The sequence below is a fragment of the Chionomys nivalis genome, chromosome 2 (genome assembly GCF_950005125.1).
Source record: "Chionomys nivalis chromosome 2, mChiNiv1.1, whole genome shotgun sequence".
In the NCBI taxonomy this organism is placed as follows: Eukaryota; Metazoa; Chordata; class Mammalia; order Rodentia; family Cricetidae; genus Chionomys; species Chionomys nivalis.
Genome location: NC_080087.1, coordinates 73,110,556 through 73,133,457, shown reverse-complemented (window position 1 = coordinate 73,133,457; position 22,902 = coordinate 73,110,556). Strand labels below are relative to the sequence as shown.

Below are 22,902 nucleotides of genomic sequence, written 5' to 3'. Positions count from 1 at the left end.
GGTGGTGACGCACACCTTTAATCCCAGCACTCGGGAAGCAGAGGCAGTCAGATCTCTGTGAATTTGAGGCCAGCTTGGTCTACAAAAGTTAGTTCCAGGACAGGCTCCAAAGCTACAGAGAAAGGACTTAAAACTATCCTTGAACTGCAGAGGTGGAGATTCTAAGCATGCATCATCAAACCTAGTTCTTTGTTTTGTTTTGAGACAGGGTTTCTCTGTGTAGCAGCTCCACTGTCCTGGAACTCACTCTGTAGACCGGGCTGGCCTGTAACTCTTCCTCCTGTGTTGCTGGGATTAAAAGTAAGCGCCACCATGCCTCCATTTCCCTGGTGGTGTGTCCTAAAGTCCAAATGGGGCCTGGTCTAATGAAGGCCACAAGAAACAAATCTCACCCACTCATAGGAAATGTCAAGTCCTCCCAGCTCAGCCTTCCAACCAAGGTGGGGACCACAATAGGGGCAGGTGTGTGTGTGTCTGAATGATGGCTAAGCCCAGCAGAAACTAGCAGTGCCATCTTATTTCCTCTAAAGTTACTGCACTTCAGGTGTAAAGGCTCATGTAGCATGGGCTTTGGAATGACTGATGACAGGCTTGGATGGGAATGGGAATGGATGCTGATGAGCAATCGGCATCCTTGATCCAGCTTACAGTGCTGAGAGCCACATCTTCCCTACCTGTCTGTTTCCTACTGGTGGGTTATGCCAGCCCTTCAAGCCTGGCAGACTGCAGGGAGCGGCTGTGAGAGTGCAGAAGTGCATCCAGACTCAGCCCTGGTTCTGTACTGCGCTCCAGGCCACACTACCTCTTCTGTGTCCCTTAGTTTTCTCCTTTGAAGCAGAGTCACAAAGCTGCTTACTGTGCAGCACCTAACTCATGCCTGGCAGTGAGCCTACCTGACTTTATTTGGATTCTGTTAGAGCACCATTCATTCATTCATCTACTTATTGTTTGTTTATGTGGAGTCTCACCATGTAGCTCTGGTTGGGGCCGGAACTCATTATGTAGACCAAGCTGACCACAGAGATACGCCTACCTCTGCCTCCCAAGCACTGGGTTTAAAGGCTTGTGTTGCTACATCCAGTTGCTATTTTTTTTTTTTAATGTATACAGTGTTCTGCCTGCACTGTATGCCAGAGGAGGGCACCGAAATACATTATAGATGGTTGTGAGCCCTTATGTGGTTACTGGGAATTGAACTCAGGACCTCGGGAAGAGCAGTCAGTATTTTTTAATACTCCCCTCCATTGACCCAAATCTTCCCTCTTCATTTTCACAGAGAAAGCCCAGGTTCAGAAACAAACCATTTATTTGCCTGAGGCTTGCAGCAAGGAAACTGTATGCACTGCACCCTGGGGGTGCATCTCCAGCTGCTAGCTTGAGCAGGCAGATTCCTCAGCCGTCTCTACCTACCACCTGCTCTTTTCCTCCTTTCTCTTTCTTTCTTTCTTTTTTTCTTTCTTCCTTCCTTCCTTCCTTCCTTCCTTCCTTCCTTCCTTCCTTCCTTCCTTCCTTTCTTCTTGAGACAGGGTTTTTCTATAGCTTTGGTTCCTGTCCTAGAACTAGCTCTTATAGACCAGGCTGGCCTCAAACTCACAGACGTCTGCCCGCCTCTGGCTTCCAAGTGCTGGGATTAAAGGTGTGCGCCACCACCCCCCGATTTTCATAGCCACAGTCAGGAAATACAGAAGTGGCATCAACATGAAGATGTCTGTGGGTTACCCACCTATTCTGGGGGCAATCCTTGTCTGCTCCACCAATCCCAGGGGACACATGCATACTGAGGATGCCTCTCCAGAATGGCTTCTTTCAGGGTGTAGGTGTGAACTGTGGCTGAACAGCAGATCTTGTCATGTGTAAATGGTACCAACTGGCAAGTCTTCCCCATACCTGGCTCACATAACAGGGCTTCTCAGTGGGTTTGCTGAGGACACAGGCTCTTCAACAGTGAGTGAGAGGTATTCAGAGAAGGCAGGGAAGGGCACAATTGTGGCCTCAGGCCTCAGCTAGCTTTGGGACTGCTGCCAGAGTCCAGGGTGGCCTTGGGAGGTGTGCCATCTAAGGATGCCGCTAGAGACCTGACTTGGGAGTGCATGCCGCCCCTGGGCCTCCGAAGGGCCTTCTCTCCGGTGTGGATCCTCTGGTGATGGAAGAGGGCTGGGCGCTCACGGAAGGCGCGGCCACACTGCGTGCACACAAAGGGCTTCTCACCCGTGTGAATGCGCCGGTGGCTGAGCAGCACTGCGCCTTTGGCAAAGGCCTTGCCGCAGTCCCCGCAGCGGAAGGGCCTTTCCCCAGTGTGCAGCAGCTGATGCTGTGTGAGGTTGGAGCTATGGCTGAAGGCACGGCCACACTGTGGGCATGAGAAAGGCTTCTCTCCGGTGTGCACACGCTGGTGCTTGAAGAGTGAAGAGCCCTGACTAAAGGCTGCGCCGCAGAGGGAGCAAGCATAGGGCTTCTCCCCGGTGTGTGTGCGCTCATGCTGGATGAGATGCGAATTGCGGCAGAAGCGGCGGCCACACTGAGCACAGGCATAGGGCCGCCCTCCCATGTGGATCTTGCGGTGCTGACTGAGGTTAGAGCCGTGGCTGAAGGCCTTGCCACACTCACTGCAATGGAAGGACTTCTCGTCCGTGTGGATGCGCTGATGGCGCACCAAAGAGGAGCTGTGTCGGAAGGCCTTGCTACATACCATGCATGCATAGGGCGTTTCCCCGCTATGGATGCGCTGGTGCTGAGTCAGATGTGATGTCTGGCTGAAGGCCTTGCCGCACTGGGTGCACTCATAAGGCCGCTCTCCCGTGTGGGTGCGCAGGTGCTTGAGGAGGTCTGAGCTCTTCACGAACACTTTGTTGCATGCCCTGCATTCAAAAGGTTTGTCCCCAGAGAGAAGTCCTGGGCCAGCCTGGAAGGCCTCCCCCAGCTTGTCCCATAGTGGGGACTCTGGAACACTGGAGTCTCTCTGAGATTCGAGCCAAGCCCCACTCATTCCACGTTCCTCCTCAGCCCCATGGAAGTCTGGGATACTTCGGAAGACTCTCCCTGGGGTTAGCTGCAATTCTGGCTTTTGCTGCACAGCTCCTCGTGGCTGCTTCTCTGGGGTCAGGAGGTCGGAGAAGGCCTTCACTCTGGATGAACCCTCTTCAGGAATCCCCACTGGGGAAGTCAATCGCAGGCTAACAGTTGCCTCATTGCTGCTGGAACCTAGCAGTAGCTGCTCCCAATAGATCACAGATACCCCTGTGGGTTTTCTCTGCAGAGATGGGGAGGCAATCTGGTGTCCCTCCAGGATTTTTACATCAGCGCAGGCACCAGCAGGGGGAAGGACACTAGTGGGTATTCCATCAGGACTGTCACAAGTGGCCCCTAGAAGTGCTGCATTTCCAGACGCGTGTCTGTCCCTTGCATTGTGATGGGATCCTGAAGACAGAGGAAAGATAGTTACCTGGGTCATCTGGCCAGGAAGTGACCAGGGCAGTCAGGGGGACCCTATGAAGTGAGTGTAAAAGGGCAGAGAGAAAAGCAGAGGTGTAGGCTGGTCCTGGCAGAAGTTGGCAGGGAAGAGTGACAGCTCTTGGCTTTCCTGACAGCAGTGGCCCTCCATGGTTGTCAGGAGTCCACAGTTTTGAATCCGAACTCCTTCAGTCAATAGCCTTTAAGATACCGTCCCACTTTGACCGTGGTCTCATGTACTATAAATGCAGATGAAAAGCCTTTGCAGGTCTCTTGGCTGCTGGATTCAGTTCCAGCTCCCAGTACACGCAGAGGACCGTGGATTCCTACTCTTTCTGTGAGTTTATCCTCAGACTGTGGAACTCTGTTGTAGGCAACATGTGTCCATCAGAGTTCAAACCTATTCTTGCTTCTGAAGGACAAATAATTGAACGCTCGGCCAAAGGTGTGGCTACTGATGTCTAGCTACTCAAAGACCAGACAACAGGATATTTGACTTAGGGCATGGTTACTAGGTGTTTTGAGATTTAAGGAGGTAATTACGCTTGTTTTTTCCTTGTATCATTGGGAGGGAAGTCTTTTGCCCTCCCCTTTTGTTTGGGATATAGAAGGGCTATGAATAATAAACTTGAGTCCCACTGGAAGCGCTCCTGACTCTACTGTCTTTTGCCTATTTCTTTCCTCAGTCCTCACTCCCCTTTTCAGGAATATGCAAACAAGTTGGGCCGGACCTGACAAGTGGTCAAGACTTTGCACTGGTTGGGGGGGGGGGGGCACTTTCTTCCAAGCACACGCTCCTAGCTGCTTTCTCCTTGTTGCTCATCTCTTGAGGATATGCACTACTCATCAATACTGTTTGCTGACCGCTTTTCCCTGGCACTATCCCCACACCACACAGCAGTGTCCTGGCCGATGCTGTGTCCTATGCCATGAACATCCCAAGCAGAAGTGTTCAAACGACAGCTGGGCAGAAGGAATGGCCCTACAGATGTGACAGTCAGTCTGGAAAGTCAACCCACACAGCACAGGTGAGGGAGGGCCTCAGAAGGAGTCATTTCCTGCATGGATGCAGCACCTGTGCCCTTTAAGTTTCTCCATTAAGGGCAGGAAAGGCCACAGGGTGAGAAAAGGATTCAGCAAGAGAAGGGAGCTAGGTTGGAGACAGGAAAAGAAGGTGTCTGTGATACCAGGAAGGGGAGAAAGGAGAATCCCACGTTGGCCCCGAATTCACCTTAGGTGGAGCCCAACTCACCAAGGCTGGGTCTCCTGTGGGTGCTCCTGCCTGGGCCTGTATTTGTCCTATTGGGAACCCAGGGTTCCTCGCCACGCTGGAGCTGGATGATCACACGAGGCCGAGAGACAGAGAGTCCTATGAAGGGAGAAGGAGCATGTGAGGCCAGCCCCAGTTCAGGACAGTCCAGCCCCAACAAAGAGCAGGATGAAGGAGGGCATGGATATCAACCTTGTAATCTATGTACCCAAAAGGCCACCACACAGGAGGACCACAGGCCCAGCTCAAGATTTCCCATAAGGAACCACTGGGTCAGCAGCTCCAAATGAGGGGTTAGAACCCAGGCAGAGAGAAGAATGTAGCCAGCGAGCACCTCAGGGATACAGGAGATGGCTGTGTTTATCAGACTGCATGTATTCAGGGCCCCAGCTTTCCTCACATGGCCCATAGATAGCGGACCCTACTCATAGACAGGTAGGGAGGAGAGGGGACAGTTGCAATGGCCCCCAAACCTAGTACCCTCAGCTGGCTGCCATACCTGGTCCCAGTTTTGCTTCCAATGGAGGATTCAGGACTTTACCTATGGAGTCTACAAGTGCGAAGTTTTCCAGCATTACATGGCGGTACAGGGCCCTCTGGGCTGCATCCAGGAACATCCACTCCTCCTGGGAGAAGTACACAGCCACATCCTCAAAGGCCATCAGGCCCTACAACAGCAAAAATAAGATCATGTCTATGCCATGGCTGTGTGAGGCAGGAACCAGCTCCTTGTCCTAATGGCTGTCTCTCCTTGATGTTTCTCAGACACTTATATTCCTTCCCTGTAGTACTATACTAGCTCAAGAGGCAGAGGCAGGTATAGCTCTGTGAGTTCAAGGCCAACCTGGTCTACAGAGTGATTTCCACACAATAGCTGAGTGATGGTGGTGACAAACACCTTTAATCCCAGCACTTGGGAGACAGAGGCAGGTGGATCTCTGAGTTTGAGGCCAGCCTGGTCTACAGAGCTGGTCTTTCCCACATCTACGGTAGTTCTATCCTCCCAGGTGCTTAAGCTGACCATTGGGAGAGTTCTTTACTCAAAACTGGTTCACATTCAAACCTGGCAAATCAGCTTGTCTAACCATAATTCAGCCACTTTAACCACTACTATTACTAATCTGGTCCAGTGCCTACCATCATTCCCATGGACTTTGGGGGATAATAGCCTTTGTTCTACATAGTGGTGCCTCCTCCATGTCTGTTCTACCCTCAGAAAAAGATAGAATGCTTTTAAAATCCTAACTAAGGGGCTGGGTGTAATGATGCATGCCTTTAATCCCAATATTCAGGAGGTAGAGGCAAGTGGATCTCTGTGAGTTAGAGGCTGGCCTCGTCTACAAAAGCTATTTTCAGGCCGGGCAGTGGTGGCGCACGCCTTTAATCCCAGCACTTGGGAGGCAGAGGCAGGCGGATCTCTGTGAGTTCGAGACCAGCCTGGTTTACAAGAGCTAATTCCAGAGAAACCCTGTCTCAAAAAAAACAAAAAAACAAACAAAAAAAAAAAAACCAGAAAAAAAAAAAAGCTAGTTTCAGGACAGGCTTCAAAGTGACAGAGAAACCCAGTCTTGAAAAACCAAAAAGGAAAAAAAAAGTGTTTGCTGTTTTCCCAGAGGACATGAATTCAGCTCCCAGCATCCACATTAGATGGTTCACAAGTGCCTGTTCCATGCTACAGAAGAACTGACACTCACGTGCACACCCACACACAAGTGCACATTATTAGAAATAAAAAATCTTTAAAAAAAATTCTAACTGGGAAACTGTCCAGTCTATGTTTAAAGCACTCCATGTCTTCCAATGCCTTTGGGACAAAGTCCCAACTCCTCTGCCTGGTATTTCAACACATGACCTCCCTTCCCTGTTCATTCTACATCTAAATTGCTAAGTTCAAGGCTGGGAATGTAGCTCAGTTTGTAGCATTTGCATGATATGCACAAAGCCTTGAGTTCCATCCCCAGGAACATATAAACGGTGCATGCCTGCAAATCTAGAACTTGGGAAGTGGAGGCAGGAGGGCCAGAAGTTCAAGACCATTCTTGGCAACATATCTAACTTGAGGTCAGACTCAAAAGAAGAGACACTGCCTTCAAATTATAAACGTCTCCCTTTTGCTTTTGACGTGTAGGTTCTTCCTTTTAACTTTCTTCCAGTCCTTAACCCTCTTGGGGTGAGGCTTCCACACCGGTCAGCCTCACCGACCTGGGCTACAATGTTGGAAAAAAAAACTGCTTCCCTCCCCAAAGCACAGCAAGAGGGTAAGCCAGGACGCCTGGTGGGTCCATGCAAGGATCCTTAAACTCACCAGCGCTGCATCTGTTGGTGGCCAAGTCGCCGCCGTCGGAATCTGTAATGGGGGTGGGGCACGGCGGGCAGAAGACCTGGGCATAGCCCGTCCCCGCCCACGGCCTCGAGCAGCCCGCCGGGACCTCAGTTTCCCAGTTTAGACAAGGACTTTATACGCCCAGAGGACTGCTGAAGGGTTGCAGCTAAAATGGAGAATACGTGGCTCCGGGAACGGCCCTAAAGGTCTCAACCGTCACCTACGAATCAATGGGGGAAACTGAGGCTTGGAGGAGGGACCGCCGGCTTGCAGAGCCGAGGTGTGCTGAGCCACGGCCCGAAGCGGGCAGCTGCGAGTACCGTCCTCACTTGCCCTAGTCTTGGTTCCCAAGAACCTCTTGGAGAGGGTAGAGTCCGCCCGGTTCCTCCCGCACCAATCGGGACCACCCCTGTGGCCCGAAGCCGGTCTGCAAACAGACAACCAAGACCGCCGGAAGCCCCGCCTCCCTGGCTCGCGTTGGCCAGTGCACACTACCGCTGCTCGGGTAAACGTAGTTCCTGCAGGCTTTCCTGAATGACAGGCGGTGCCTTCCCGGTAACCATGGCCACGGCCAAGCCTCTTTTCCCCTGGCGGAGTGCTGGAAAGAAATTGACGACCATCGTCAGATTTCGATGGGACCTGAGCACCAAAAGGGTTTGTCCCCTGGGTGGGTTCCCGCGCCCGGTAGACGTCCCTGGACAAAAAACAAACAAACAAACAAACAAACAAACTAGATCTTAGCGGTTTCCGGAGGCAGGCGACACTAACCAGGCGCACAAAAGAAAAAAAAAGGAAAGGGAGGGGGGGGAGGGGGAGGGGAGAGGAGGGGAGGGGAAAGAGAAAGCCCCCTGGAGTTGGGAGACTCTCACTCAAGTCTCGGGATAACACGACCCCCCAAGAACTCACGAGATACCGTCCTTGCTGTAATCACACGAGGTTTATTGACAGGAACCAGCGCCCAGGGGTAGAGGAGTTCGACCCCGAGTAACTGGGAGAAGGGGTATTTAAGGGAAGAAATCACAACCCAAAGGGGGTAGGGAAGGCGTCATTGGAAGGTTCCGAAAATATCAGTGATAATCGCAAGGGGGTAACTCCCCGTTTCTCAAGATTGTTCTCAAGATTATAATCTAACTTTGTGGTCAGCCAGTTCCTGGAACAAAGTCACTGAACTGGTTAACCTAGATTTTTGGCTCTACTCTTCCTGCTAGGGGGGTCTGGATTTATCCTGGTCTTTCAAAAGAAAGAAAGGAAGACAAGAAAGAGAGAGAGAGAGAGAGAGAGAGAGAGAGAGAGAGAGAGAGAGAGAGAGAGAGAGAGAGAGAGAGAGAGAGAGAGGAAGGAGGAAGGGAGGGAGGGGGGGGAGAGAGGGAGGGAGGGGGGGGAGGGAGGGAGGGAGGAAGCAGAAACTGCGCTCTGCAAGTCAGAGCAGCACCCAGAGAGAAACCCTGTCTTGAAAGAACAAACAAACAAAGGAAAATGGAAAAGGTGTATGTGTGCGCGCAAGCGTGTGCTGGAAAGATGGCTCAGTGGTTACCTGCCCTTCCAGAGGACCTGAGTTTAATTCCCAGTACCCACATAACTGCTCACAACTGCCTGTAACTCCAGTTCCTCACACAGACATACATACAGGCAAATGCACACCAGTGCACTTGAAATAAAGATTAAAAAAAAAAAAATTAAAGGGGAAAGGGCACAGCAGCTTTAGACCAGATCCAAATTCAAAGCCAAATCTGTGCCCGGCATGGTGGTACCCCCCCAGCACTCAAAAGGCAAAAGCAGGAGGATCCCTGTTGAACTGGTGGCTCACAACCATCTATAGTGGGATCTGATGCCCTCTTCTGGCAAAAAGTTCTATATGCAGATAGAGCACTTATAAATAAATAATTTTAAAAAAATGTCATAATAAACTGGGGGTGGTGATGCACGCTTTTAATCCCAGCCCTCGGGAGGCAGAGGCAGGTGGCTGTCTGTGAGCTTGAGGTCAGCCTGGTCTACAGAGAAAGTTCCAGGTAAGCCTGACCTGTTATACAGAGAAACTCTGTTTCAGGAAACAAAACAAAACCAAAAACCAGTAATTAAAAATTATAACGAAATCCACTACACTGTGTGCAGATTTTTTAAAATAAGAATAAAACTAAAAGAAAAAGTCAAGGCCAGCTTTGCTAGCCTATATTGTTTTCAGATCCTGGCGCAGACCGACTGTTATTCCTCTGCACAGGCTGCTTGTCCTAAGGCCACTTAGTTCTTGCCTCTTCCCACACATCACAGTATTGATTCTTCATTCACTTGGGATCAAAGTGTTTGTGAAACATGAGGTTTTGGAAGGGCAGGGCAGTCTTAGTGCAGACTGACCCTGTTGTTGAAGGATAGTAAAAGGTTTTCCCTGTATTGCACCATGTGATGAATCTTGTTTTAGGATTCTTGTTTTCCCTGTGTTGACTTCCTTAATTCTACATATGCTATCTCTCAAAATAAAGAAGTGTCCTGGGATCTTTTGTTCAAATGTGGGCTGGAGCAGTGCCCAACATATGGTAGGTTCTCAAACAGCAGGGGTTGAGAGCTGGATGTGTTAGTGTCTGAAATTCCAGTACTTGGGAGGTGGAGGCAGAAGGGGCAGAGTTCAAGGGCAGCTGTGGCAATATTGTGAATTTGAGAACAGCCTGGAATACAAGAGATAGTAATTCCCAGAACTTAGAAGACTACATAAGGAGAATTATTACAAATTTGAGGTCAGCCTGGAGTATACAGTAGGTCTGTATCACACATACACAAAGAGAGATGATGTGGGATTTCCCTCTGTATGCTGTGAATACCATTGATTAATAAAGAAACTGCCTTGGCCTGTTGATAGGGTAGAGTAGAGCTAGGTGAGGAAAACTAAACTGAATGCTGGAAGAAAGGAGGCGGAGTCAGAGAGAAGCCATGGAGCCCTGCCAGAGACAGACGCTGACACAATACACAGATTATTAGAAATGGGTTAAATTAAGATATAAGTGTTAGTCAATAAGAAGTTAGAGCTAATAGGCCAAGCAGTGATTTCATTAATACAGTTTGTGTGTGATTATTTTGGGTCTGAGTTGCTAAGCAGCTGGTAAACAAAAAAGCGGCCCTTTTTCTTTTTTTTTTTTTTTTTTTTTTTTTTTGAGACAGGGTTTCTCTGTGGCTTTGGAGCCTGTCCTGGAACTAGCTCTTGTGGACCAGGCTGGTCTCGAACTCACAGAGATCTGCCTGCCTCTGCCTCCCGAGTGCTGGGATTAAAGGCGTGCGCCACCACCGCCCGGCTAAAAGCGGCCCTTTTTAAAACAGAGAGAGAGAGCTGTTGTGAAATAATCCTTTTGAACACTGTGAAGATGTGTTTTTCTCATTGTTAATAAAGATCTGACTGGCCAATAGCTAGACAGGAAGAGTTAGGTGGGAGAGCCAAAGTGGGAGAACACCGAGAAGAAGAGGGGTCAAGTCGTCAGCCAGACACAGAGGAAGCAGAAGATGAATATGCTGTGCTGAACAAAGGTACTGCCACATGGTAGAGCATAGATAAGAAATATGGGTTAATTTAAGATGTAAGAGGTAGTAACAAGTCTAAGCTATTGGCTGAGCACTTATAATTAATAAGTCTCTGTGTGATTATTTGGGAACTGGCTGGTGAGACAGAGCTGACTGGCAGGACACAGAGAAAGTCCATCAACAGAGAAAGAGGGAGGGAGAGAGAGACAGAGAGAAGCCAGGTGTGGTAGCACATGCTTGTAATCCTAGTACTTTGGAGAAAGACTAAGGACAATCAATTCAAGGTAATTTTGAATATACAGTGAGTTAAAAACATCCTGAGATACAGGGACCCTGTCTTTAAAAGAGAAAGTGACCAGTGAGATGGCTCAGCAAGTACAGGCACTTGTCACGAAGTTGGATAGTTTGAGTTCTATCCCCAAGTAGAGGAGAGAACTGACTCCCACCACTTGATCTAACTTCTACAGTGCCAAAGCACATAGATACTCACACCCATTCCCACACAAAATGAATGTAATAAAATATTTTCTTTAAGGAAAGAAGAGGCTGGTTGTGGTGGCACAAGCCTTTAATCCCAATACTCCGTGAGGTCAAGGTCAGCCTGGTCTATGAAATATTTCCAGACCAGTCAGGGTTAAGTGGTGAGACCCTGGTGTGGGAAGTCCGTCTGTCTATGTGTTGTTTTGATTGGTTAATGAATAAAGGAACTGCTTTGGGCCTATAGCAGAGCTATAGGGGAACATAGCTAGGCTGGAAAAACTAAACAGAATGCTGGGAGGAAGAAGGCGAGTCAGGGGATGTCATGGATCTGTCACTGGAGATAAATGTGCTGGAACTTTGCTGGTAAGCCACGACAGATTAATATAAATGGGTTAAATTAAGATGTAAGAGTTAGCCAATAAGCCGGGCGGTGGTGGTGCACGCCTTTAATCCCAGCACTCGGGAGGCAGAGGCAGGTGAATCTCTGTGAGTTCGAGACCAGCCTGGTCTACAAGAGCTAGTTCCAGGACAGGCTCCAAAACCACAGAGAAACCCTGTCTCGAAAAACCAAAAAAAAAAAAACAAAAAAAAAAAGAGTTAGCCAATAAGAAGTTAGAGCTAATGGACCAAGTAGTGATTTAATTAATACAATTTCTGTGTGGTTATTTCTGTTCTGGGTGGCCGAAACAAACAAGCGGCCTCCTCCTACAAGACCCTGTCTCAAAAAGCAAAAGAAGGGGCTGGAGAGATGGCTCAGCAGTTAAGAGTATGGCTGTGCTCTCAGAGGTCCTGAGTTCAAGTCCCATCAACCAACCATTCATAGTGAGCTCTGGTGCCCTCTTCTGGCCTGCAGCCATACATGCAGTTAGAACACTATGCATAATAAATTAATAAATCTTAAAAAAAAAAAAAACCAAAAACTTGGAGCGATGTCTTGATACTTACTGATCTTGCAGAGAACCCAGGTTTGGGTCATAGCACCCACATCAAGCTTCTCCCAATTGTCTATAATTCCAGTGTCAAGGGATCCAACACCTGGCTTTCCATGTGCACCTGTACATGTGTAATGCACATAAACTCATGTAAGCACATGTTACATACACATAAATAAAAGTCATATGTTTTAAAAATAAAAATACAACAGGAAAAAAATACAACAGCTGAATAACAGCCTGCCTCCATTTTAGGTTTAAAAGTCACTTTATAGTGGTAAGGTTTGAGAAAGAACTTGGAGGAGGAATGGGCAGATGCACCAAAGACAGCAAGCCAATCATGAAAAATTGTGTGTTGGCACAAACGTATGCATGCTTGGAGGGCAGATGGGTCATAGAGTTCCTAGAACACCAAAGGATATGGTCCAATATCTTTTCAAAAGAAAAGGTATCTCCAGAGATTTCAGAGTTGGGGAACACACAAAATAAAGAGTCCATAAGGAAAAAAAAAAGTCATCTTACAGTAAAGAAAAACTAGGTTCATTCCTTCTTATAAGTAAACCTTTTTCTCTGGGTTTTTAAATTTTGTTTTGTTTTTGTTTTTTCAATTTTTTTTTTTTTTTTTTTGGTTTTTCGAGACAGGGTTTCTCTGTGGTTTTGGAGCCTGTCCTGGAACTAGCTCTTGTAGACCAGGCTGGTCTCGAAATCACAGAGATCCGCCTGCCTCTGCCTCCCAAGTGCTGGGATTAAAGGCGTGCGCCACCACCGCCCGGCGTTTTTTCAATTTTTTATTTGTATGTGTGTGGATGTTTTTGTTTTGTTTTAAAGATTGATTTATTTACTTATAATGTATACAGTGTTCTGCCTGTGTGTATACCTGCAGGCTGAAAGAGGTCACCAGATCTCATTACGGATGGTTGTGAGCCACCATGTGATTGCTGGGAATTGAACTCAGGATCTCTGAAAGAGCACATAGTGCTCTTAACCCCAGAACCATCTCTCCAGCCCTGTTTTTGTTTGTTTGTTTTTTGAGACAGGGTTTCTTCATGCAGCTCTGGCTTTTCTGGAACTCACTCTGTAGAACAGGCTGGCCTGGAACTCAGAGATCTGTCTGCCTTTGCCTCCCAATCACTGGGATTCAAGGTATTCGTCCCCACCACCTGGCTAAAGCCTGTTTCTCAAGGATTGGGCTGTGCACCGCCTGTAGTGTTAACTACAAAGGTTCTGTACTGGTTGTTCCAGGAATGGCAATCATGTCTTTGTTTCAGGATGAGGAGGTCTCTGCAGGTTCCATACAGGAAGTCAATCCACGAGAAGAGATAAGAATGAAACCTGTTACAGATCAACTTAGTCAACCTGGATCAGATTTCACGGAGTCTAATAACGGGCAGTTTATTCCCAATGTGTTTAAGCCTAGTATGGTTTGGGGAAAAGTTTCCTGGTGTAATACAATCACCATTGCACGAAGAAGTGTAAATACATTGAAATGTGACTCAGAATGCCATTTCTTCCAAGAAAATGGGTTCTAGAGATATGATACCCATAATTAGCTTAAGGGCCTAAGGGTCTGGCCTTGTCTTGGTGATTCAGATTACATAGAAGTCATTTGGCTATTAGCCACCTCTGGTCATGGATGTGGGAGTTTGGGGGAGTCTCTGGTTATTAAGGTTGTTTAGATTACTAGTGTTATAATTCTGTGACCTTCCCTGTCACTCGCTGAGGCAAGCTGATCTCAGGCTTCCTCTTCTCTCTCTCTCTCCTACCTCTGAAGAGGCAACCACTGCTCTCCCTTTCCCCAACCCTCCTTTTTCTCTCTCTCTTTTTCTCTTTTCCCTCCATAATCACCTTACCCTTATACCCTTCCCAATACCCACTAAATAAACTCTATCCAGACTCTCTCTGAATGGCTGTCTGTCTGTCTCCAATTGCTGTGGTCTCCCACCAGCCAGGAGACCTGACAGCGTCCTGCCACCATAAACCTTTCAACTAGCTACTTCAGGTCTTGGCCCTAGAAGCTTGACACAACCTGGCCCAACAGAGAACACAGCTCACCAGACTGTTAATCACTTCCAATTCTCAGCTTTCTGGATGGAAGAACAGGTTTTTCATCTTTCTCATTGAAAAGACAATAATTCCATGTGCTCAACATTCCTGGTTTCTCTGGAGATTTGTGTTGCAAGGGCCTTTGTGCTGTGCTCCCAACATCAGGAGGTGGTTATGACTAAGTTGTCATGTTTATGTTGTGGTCCTGTAGCCCCGCCTATCTTTCCTGCCAAATCCCCCATTTGGAAATCCCTTAAACCTCTCCTCCCCCAGCTGTAAAAACCTCGTCTTCCTCACATCAGGGGCTGCTCTCTAAAATCCTGATTTAGGGTGAGACAGTCGGCTGGCCTGTCGCAAGTCCACCTCTAAAGCAAAGCTTGTTTTAATGAGATAATCATGGATTTGGCCTTTATTCTTGAAATGTTCAGGTTTAACACAACCACAACAAAACAGTAGAAGCAGGCCTGGTGGTACAAATCTGTAATCCCAGCTATTAGGAAGGTTGAGGCAAGAGGATTACAAACTTAGTCTGGGCTGTGTCCTGAGTTCAAGGTCAGGCTAGGCAACTGTTTGAAAGCTTGCTTAGAGGGTCGGGGGGGGGGGGATGTAGCTCAGTGGTAAATGAGACAGAAGGAAGGAAGAGAAAGAACCGAGAGGTAATCTCTACAAGCTACCACAAGGTCTCTAGGATCTGCCTGAAAGGTATAACACTCTGTTTCTTTTCTGCCTTTTGTCTTTGAGATATTGTCCTTGTATGCTTTCTCTGATACTTTGGTCTTCCTTATTTTCTTTCTTTCTTTCTTTCTTTCTTTCTTTCTTTCTTTCTTTCTTTCTTTCTTTCTTTCTTTCTTTCTTTCTTTCTTTCGAGACAGGGTTTCTCTGTGTAGCTTTGAAATCTGTCCTGGAACTCACTCTGTAGACTAGTCTGGCCTCGAACTCACAGAGATCTGCCTGCTTCTGCCTCCCCATAGGATTAAAGGAGTGTGCCATCACCGCCCAGTGGTCTTCCTTATTTTCTGACGCTCCCCTCCCTGCTATGTCACCTCTCAAAAGGAAGGCTGTAGTGCTGGGAAAATGGGTCAGTGGTAAGAAAGAGTACTTGCTGTGTAATCAGGCAGACCTGAGCTCAAATACCCAGCACTGTTGTAATAGGAGCGGCAGGGCTGCTTCCCACCGCCACCCGGCTAGCTTTACCTGAAATAATTACACGGAAACTGTATTCTTTTAATCACTGCCTGGCCCATTAGCTCCAGCCTCTTACTGGCTAGCTCTCATATCTAGATTAACCCATTTCTAATATTCTGTGTAGCACCACGATCTGGTGGCTTACCAGGGAGATCTTAACCTGCGTCTGTGTCTGGTGGGCGAATCATGGCGACTCCTGACTCGGCTTCTTTCTCCCAGCATTCTGTTCTGTCTACTCCGCCTACCTAATTTTCTGTCCTATTAAAGGGGCCAAGGCAGTTTCTTTATTACTTAACCAATGAAACAACAAATAGAAAGATGACCCACCTCCATCATTTCCCCTTTTTCTATTTAAACAAAAAATGGCTTTCACTTTAACATAGTAAGATTACATATAACAAAATAGTTATCAAGCAAGAATTACAGTTACAATATTTATATCTATTTTATCTTTTATCATAATTAAGGAAAACTATAACTATAACTAACCATTCTTCAACTCCATCAAAGACTCCAGAAGGATATAATATTACCTAAGCAAACAAGAAATCCAAAGTTCTAGAAATGACAGAGACATCTCACTGCCTGACAGTCACCCAAAGTTCTTTTGTACCATTGGGGCATCCATCTTCAGCCTACAGGCCATAGTATTCAGTAGACATTTCCATGAAGCAGGAAATTTCAAAAACAGTTCAGTCACTATCTGCTGTGTCCTGCAGAATGTCTCATAGACTCTTTTATAAATCAGGAACCCCGAAAGATCATCTCACCTTTAGGCAAGTTCAGCAGTCCTCTCTCTGTGGGTTCTCTGTGTCCAGTTTATGCATCAGTCCAGGCAAGAGTAGTTTCTTGCCCAAATGGCTAACCAACTCCATAAGAAGCCTCTTCGATGCCCATCTTCTTCTTGAAGTAGATTGGTGCTGCCAGGAGCAGACGTATCTCACTATAACAGTCCTAAGTTATTAAAACATTTAAATGCCATATTCTGTAGCCTTTGAAAGATATGAAGAATGCCTATTTAACTGAAATATATCTATGCACATCTAGAAAATCTAACTAACACGACTACAAGCTTTACTATTATCGATGATTATCCATTAGCAACCTATATTTCCTAATTGTACATTACATTTTTAAATGAACTACACAATCACAATACCTTAATCAAGATCAGAAATACATATACACATAACAAAATTGACCTTATAATCCATACCAATGCAAATTATTTATATCTATATCATATCCCCCTTTAAATGTAAAAGAACATTTATAAACCATATTTGGGAACATGGGCGCAGTTTTTTTCTCCAAACTGCTTCCTGCTGAATGGGGGCGCTGTATTCAGATCTTTCATGGTGTAACCTGTGTGTCAGGGTCATCTCAGTCGGCAGTTGAGTGAAGTAATTTTCTGAAGGTGTTCACAGCAACCTTTCAGGAGGGCGTGGTCTATCATACCATATTGGGATAGACGCAATCCACAGAGTCTCATCCTCTGTGAAAACAAAAGAAGACCCTCTCCAAAGCATCATATCCTTAGACCCATATTCTGAAATCATAATACCCTTATATCCATTCTGGTTTAGCTTGGCAGCCCATATAATGAAATGTCTCTCTGCACTTAGCTCCTTTACAGTCAAAAATTTTAAAGAAAACACAATAATACAAAGAATCCAGACTCTCTGTGAATTTTCCATTTTTACGTGGCTTATTTTCTTTATTTTATTTTATTTTATTACAGGTTTGCACCATATCCATCTATGAAAAACATGAACTGTAAAAAAAAAAAAAAGCCGGGCGGTGGTGGCGCACGCCTTTAATCCCAGCACTTGGGAGGCAGAGGCAGGCGGATCTCTGTGAGTTCGAGACCAGCCTGGTCTACAAGAGCTAGTTCCAGGACAGGCTCCAAAACCACAGAGAAACCCTGTCTCGAAAATCCAAAAAAAAAAAAAAAAAATTAACCTGAAGCCAAATACTGAATAGATATTTTGATTCCATTCACCACTAATAATGATTTTGTTGGAGTTATTTTGATTAGGGCTTATGTCGTCTGCAAGTAAGAGAGTTCTCTACCTCTAACTGTCCCCATGGTATCAGTCAGCCCTTCACCTACCAGAGACGCAGGGCTCAGAGCAGAATTATCCCTGAGCTCCATGGACAGGATGGAGGATAGTCTTGTCTCTAGAAGTTAAGCACAGAAGCTGCAGGTGGATGATGACGTCCAAGTTGCCTCCTTTTCTCCAGTTTCCATTCCGTGTTCTGACACCTTGTCTTCAGTTCTGACACCATGGCATCAAGCCACAAACTCACTGTCAGTCATCTCTAGCACAAGGAAGCATATTAACAAAACTCTGGAGGTTGATAATCTGGGCTGTTACATAGGTGGCCTCTGTGGCAGAAAGGATTACAGTGGGCTAGGCCAGTAAAAGCACAAGATGAAAGGCAGAGGCTTGGAGCACTGAGGTTTTCATTTCCACAAAGGGACTTGGGAATCAGGCAGTAACACTCTGCATCCTTAGGGGCAATGTGAGTGGCAAATCAAGGTCTAGGCTTTGGGAGAGAATGAGGGGGCCCAACGGTGAACACACTAACTACTGGATGGGCTCCCTCAAAGCTTCAGAGGAGCGTCAAACCAGATGTTGCTGTGAAATCACTTTTAAATGGTGGCATTTAACATCTTTGACTATTCACAAGCTCCCTGGTAAGCTTTCAAATTAAATGTGACTCCAGGTATGGGTTTCCTGGAAGGCCTTGGGTGGAGAGAAATCCTGAGGGACTGAGAAGGGCCAGGTTCTAAGAGCAATAGTTGTTACTGAGCTGAGACAGGAGAGACTATGACGAGTGAGGTGCTTAGAATCCGTGTGACACACATTTCTAGGACAACTGGAAGATGGCTGGTGCCGGCCTTGAATACAGTCACTGGGACACAGGTATGGTTAAAAGAGACCATGTTCTATGAGAGGAGTCACGGAGGAAGACTGTTGGAAGAGGACAGCATTGGGAAAAATAAGGCTTTGTAAAGGTGGCCTTAGCAGGGCATTGTACAGGCAAAGGTGCTAAGAATGGATTTCACACATGGGTGCTTGCTGTCCCCAAAGTGTACGCTGCATCAATAGTAATGGTACTTCCTCTTCTGAAAAGACCAAACAGCAAGGGCAGCAGGTTATAGTATGGGCTCTTCTGGCGTCACTATGGAAACACCTCCCTGCATGGCTGCCACCTAATGAGCCCAAATGGAGAGAGTGGAGCGCAAGCTGGCATGAAGTGCTGTGCAATGAGACCAACAGGCCTTTAAGAGGGAAAAGCCGTCTCACAGAACTAGTTTCCAATAACTAGTGCTATATCGGCTTAAGACGTCATGTGGAGGCCAAGGGAAGAAGACCTGAACTTTAGGGGAAAGTAGAGAGTGGCACTTGGAGAGCATTAGAGCGCAGGAGTCAGGGAGCAGTAGCATGAAATGTTAGCATTGGGCCAGGAAGACGGGAAGGAGGTATGGCTACTTGGTGTCGGTACAAGAGAGCACAGCCCACTCCAACGGCCCTCACACCTGACTTGCATTCACAGGGAGTGACAGCCCTCTCTGGCCATAGCTTGGTTCCCACTATCCACGTTTCCCCCTTTCCTAGTCTGGAATGTGAAAGTAGAGATTCCTATAGAAGACCAATTGGTTTGTGAGAAGTCAATCCTAGGTGAAGGTGGTTCGTCCCATGACATACTATAACAGTGTAGTGCCGGGCGGTGGTGGCGCACGCCTTTAATCCCAGCACTTGGGAGGCAGAGGCAGGCGGATCTCTGAGTTCGAGACCAGCCTGGTCTACAAGAGCTAGTTCCAGGACAGGCTCCAAAACCACAGAGAAACCCTGTCTCGAAAAACCAAATAAAAAAAAAAAAAAAAAAAAAAAAAAAAAAAAAAAACAGTGTAGTGAAAGCCACCTGTGCAGTCAACCCTAGGTGAAGGTGGTTCGTCCCATGACATAATATAACAGTGTAGTCAGCCGGGCGGTGGTGGCGCACGTCTTTAATCCCAGCACTTGGGAGGCAGAGGCAGGCGGATCTCTGTGAGTTCGAGACCAGCCTGGTCTACAAGAACTAGTTCTAGGACAGGCTCCAAAACCACAGAGAAACCCTGTCTCGAAAAACAAAACAAAACAAAACAAAAAAAAAAAACAAAACAAAAAAAATAAAATATATATATAAAACAGTGTAGTGAAAGCCACCTGTGCAGTCAACCCTAGGTGAAGGTGGTTCGTCCCATAACACTACTATAACAGTGTAGTGAAAGCCACCTGTGCAGTTGTGTAGCTGGGGAGAACGGATCATGCAAAATAAACGCTCGGAGCCAGCCTTGGCAATTTATGTCAGTAGAGTGGCAAGGAGAAGCCAGCCATAAAACGGCCGGGTGATGGAAATGAACTCATACCGGGAGTCTTTCCGAGCTTCTGTCCCTCTCCGTAATGTTGACACATACCCAGAGGCAATGGTGGCACGCTAGGTCTTTGGCTGAGACCCCGCGACATTCACGCTGGGTGGGTGGCACGATGGTCAACGTCATCGGGGCTCTGGGGAAGAACTTGCACCGATGTCATGGAGGTTCCGGTTTCCGCGAACCAGGGAAACTTCCTTGCAACTACTTACTACCTGGTGACACAGCCCACTCCGCAGGGAGTGGTCGAAGTGGCTGATCAAACGACAGAAGTCCCGCCTCCTCGACGAAGGGGTCCAGGTAAAGATTCCTAGTCTATCATTGGCCCAGCGTCCCTTTGGCCCGCCCAGAAATTCCCTTCTGGGTTTTCATTGGCCAGAGAAGGGGTTTCTGGGTGATGTAGTCCATGTCACGTGGTCAGCGACATATCGCCTTTTGTCTCTCGATCATTGTGGCAACGACAGAGCGGAGCCGTGACGGTGTCTGGGAAACAGTGTGGCAGTGTCTTGAGGAGCCTGAGCCAATGAAACCTCAGAGATTTGGTTCAAATCCCGAAAACAGCAGTGGACGGGGGCGGGACCTCCGGTTCCCATATGGCCTCGGTGTTGCATCTGCAGCACGTTCCCCCCGGCAGCCCTTGTGCTGGACTAGATTTGAAGCGATGGACAAAGAATGCCGGGACCGGATATAGCGTAACTCACCGCTAGTGTGTCAGCCTTCCAGAGCCTGGGTCTTTCTTCCTCTGCAACCACGCGGGTGCTCCGTGCTTGGCTTTAGTTCACATGGTCCCGGGAGTCGGGTCTCCGATCTCTTGGGTGGTTTTCCAATTTAGGAAGACCGAGAACCTGAGCACCGACGTCCTCCCCTGTACCGCTCCCAGTGGAAGTGTGAAGTTCGACCAATCCGTACGAACCTGTCCAACCCCTGGGTTCCGATAGAGCTAGCTGGTCGCTGATGGACCCAAAATTCCAGTGAGGAGAGGGTGTCCCGGTTTTCGTCCAGAGATCCGGGACCTCATATTCCTGAAGTCTTGTAGGAGATGGTATCTAAAACTTTCGGCTTTCTCCTGTGTTTCTTCTGAATCAAAAAACCGCCAGCTTTGGGTGTGCGGCTGTGCCCATAAGCAAAAGATCATCCCAACTGGGCTTGTTGATTGTGGACATTTCTCATAGGGGGAAGGTTGAGGAGGACCATCAGCAGGACCAGTCTGAATTAAGAGTCTGTGTTAAGCACGCCTGCGACTTTATAGAGAGCAGCCTTAAATGCATTTTACAAGGAGCTTTTAAAGGCATAGAACACAGCAAAACTATACACCCTAGTTGGCAGTTTGCAGAGGGAAGAAAACCATCAGTTTAACAGAAGCCAGAAACGTGTAGTTACTGAGTTACTGGGGCATTTCGACCCTGAATCTCTAGAATGTGGTTGGGTACTTTCCCACAGGGCTTTTCACATAGCTGCCTACTGGGGAAGACTCGGGATGGTGAGGGTGGAGGTGGAAACAGGCAGGCAGTAACTACAGTAGTTTCAGTGTCTGCTTGTGGTGACTGGCAAGGAGTGCCTGTGGAATTAAACAGGTGACTTTGGAATTTGCTTAAGTTGAGCCAACTAGATTGCCTGATGTGGGTCTGTAAGAAAAAGAGATAGCAAGATTTACCCTTGTTTGGGGAATATAGAAGTTGGTGTAAGGGAGGAAATCATTGGGTTTTGTATCTGAGGTGTCTCAAACTGGAGACATCCAAGGATAGATGACATCCGTTATAAGCAGCCATAGGTTGGATTCAGAATAATGATCAAGAGAATAGACCTAGCTCAAAACAGTGAAACATAAGCTGGGTGTGGTGGTATAGGTTTATAATCCTACTCAGGAGGCTGAGGCAGGAGGATCATGAGTTCCAAGCCTTCCTGAACTACAAAATGAGTTTAAGGCCAGAATGAGTAATTTAGCAAGACCTTGTCTCAATTGTAAAGGGTTTGCCTAGCATGGACAAAGCTCTGATATTGATCCCCAGCATTGCTCCCCCTGCCCCCCCTCCAAAAAAAGATGTAGTGATCTCCTTGGGGAATGAGGGTTTTATCAGGCTGGTCAAGTAGCAGAAACAGAAATGGTCAGCCTACACTGAGTCCGCAAGCCATGGAGAGGAGTCAGTGGATCAGCCACTGGGCTGTTAGGAAGGACAAGGACAGCTGTGAGAGAATAACACCTAGCGAAAGCAGAGGTAGAGGAAGGCAGAGGGATCTGAGATCCGCTCATGGATCTGGGCAGCTGAAGGTGGAAGCAAGAAGACAGGAAGGAAGAGGCATTAACATGGAGGGTCAGTAGGTGTTCTGAAGATTGACACCCACAGGAAGAGAGCATGTGAATGCAAGTGTCCTGGGCCTTGTTGGAGGCTAACAGTTCTGGCTGTCCTGGAATTCACTTTGTAGACCAGGCTGGCTCCGAGTTCACAGAGATTCCCCTGCCTCTGCCTCCCAAGTACTGGGATTAAAAGTGTGGGCCACTGTCACCCATCTCCTGCTAGAGGCTTAATGGAGAAATGAGATCCCAAGATTTTCCATTGAGCGTTTTGCTTGTTTGCTTGAGACCGTGTTATGTAGCCCAGGCTGGCCTCAGACTCACTACGTGAGTTGAAGTTCAAGGACTACCTTGAACTTCTAATCTTTCTACCTTCATTTCCCAAGTCCTAGGGTTACAAGAATCGTTAGCCACCATGTTTAGCTCCAAAATTTGTGTTTGAGAGACACAAAGATACTGGTGTACTAGACCATAGTGTAGACACTACCCATCTACGCACTTGCCTATTCTTGGATAGGCTGGTCTGGATACTGTGGACTAGTAGGAGTTTGAAGGGGTGGTACCATGGATGTCAAGACTGATCTCTTCTGACTTGGAGGCTGAGTAAGATGCACTGTGAGTAAGCAAGAGGAGGGTGAGCTGAGCGAGTCCTGAGAAGAGATGCCAGTCATTAATGTGGCAAAAGGCAGAGCCACAGGGCCATCACCCGGGCATATCCATTTAGCCGTCTGTTTGACTTCAGCCATCCATTCTCCCTGCCTCAGTTGTCTCTTCGATGCAGAGCACAGTGACTTTCTCAGATGTGGCCATACCCTTCTCCCAGGAGTGGAACTCCTTGGTGCAGCCCAAAGGCACCTGTTCTACCTAGTGACTGGAAAATGAGCTCTTGACATTACTTGATTGGATCCTGGTTGTCCTGCCCCAGCACAGTGGCCTGCCTCTGATTGCTGCCTTTTCTCCATCCCAGGTTCAGATTACCCAAAGCCAAGTCCTGGACAT

At 47.4% G+C, this 22,902-nt stretch overlaps 1 protein-coding gene across 4 annotated transcripts; it reads right to left on the bottom strand.

The window, feature by feature from the left end:
• Positions 1-1,254: 1,254 nt before the first annotated feature.
• Znf324 (zinc finger protein 324) lies at positions 1,255-19,025 on the bottom strand. 4 transcript variants are annotated; one of them, XM_057761836.1, is made up of 8 exons: positions 17,301-19,025; positions 15,333-16,141; positions 11,973-12,080; positions 7,539-7,737; positions 7,026-7,263; positions 5,220-5,388; positions 4,703-4,819; positions 1,255-3,417 (listed from the first exon to the last, which is right to left on the bottom strand). In XM_057761836.1, the coding sequence occupies exons 5-8, from the start codon at positions 7,107-7,109 to the stop codon at positions 2,000-2,002; spliced, it is 1,788 nt and encodes a 595-aa protein (XP_057617819.1). In that variant the 5' UTR covers positions 7,110-7,263; positions 7,539-7,737; positions 11,973-12,080; positions 15,333-16,141; positions 17,301-19,025; the 3' UTR covers positions 1,255-1,999. The 4 variants fall into 4 exon arrangements, with proteins under 4 accessions (XP_057617819.1, XP_057617818.1, XP_057617821.1 ...); XM_057761835.1 differs by having other exon boundaries at positions 15,958-19,025; XM_057761838.1 differs by lacking the exons at positions 11,973-12,080; positions 15,333-16,141; positions 17,301-19,025 and adding an exon at positions 7,950-8,221.
• Positions 19,026-22,902: the final 3,877 nt, after the last annotated feature.

Bases quoted from the DNA above. Each gene is read 5' to 3' on its own strand.
- Znf324 (XM_057761835.1), bottom strand. From the start codon at position 7,109: ATGCCCAGGTCTTCTGCCCGCCGTGCCCCACCCCCATTACAGATTCCG. The intron at 4,820-5,219 runs GTATGGCAGCCA...CTCCCTTCATAG, and splicing joins GGAAGCAAAACTGGGACCAG to GACTCTCTGTCTCTCGGCCT. The intron at 3,418-4,702 runs GTGAGTTGGGCT...CTCTGTCTTCAG, and splicing joins CCACAGGAGACCCAGCCTTG to GATCCCATCACAATGCAAGG.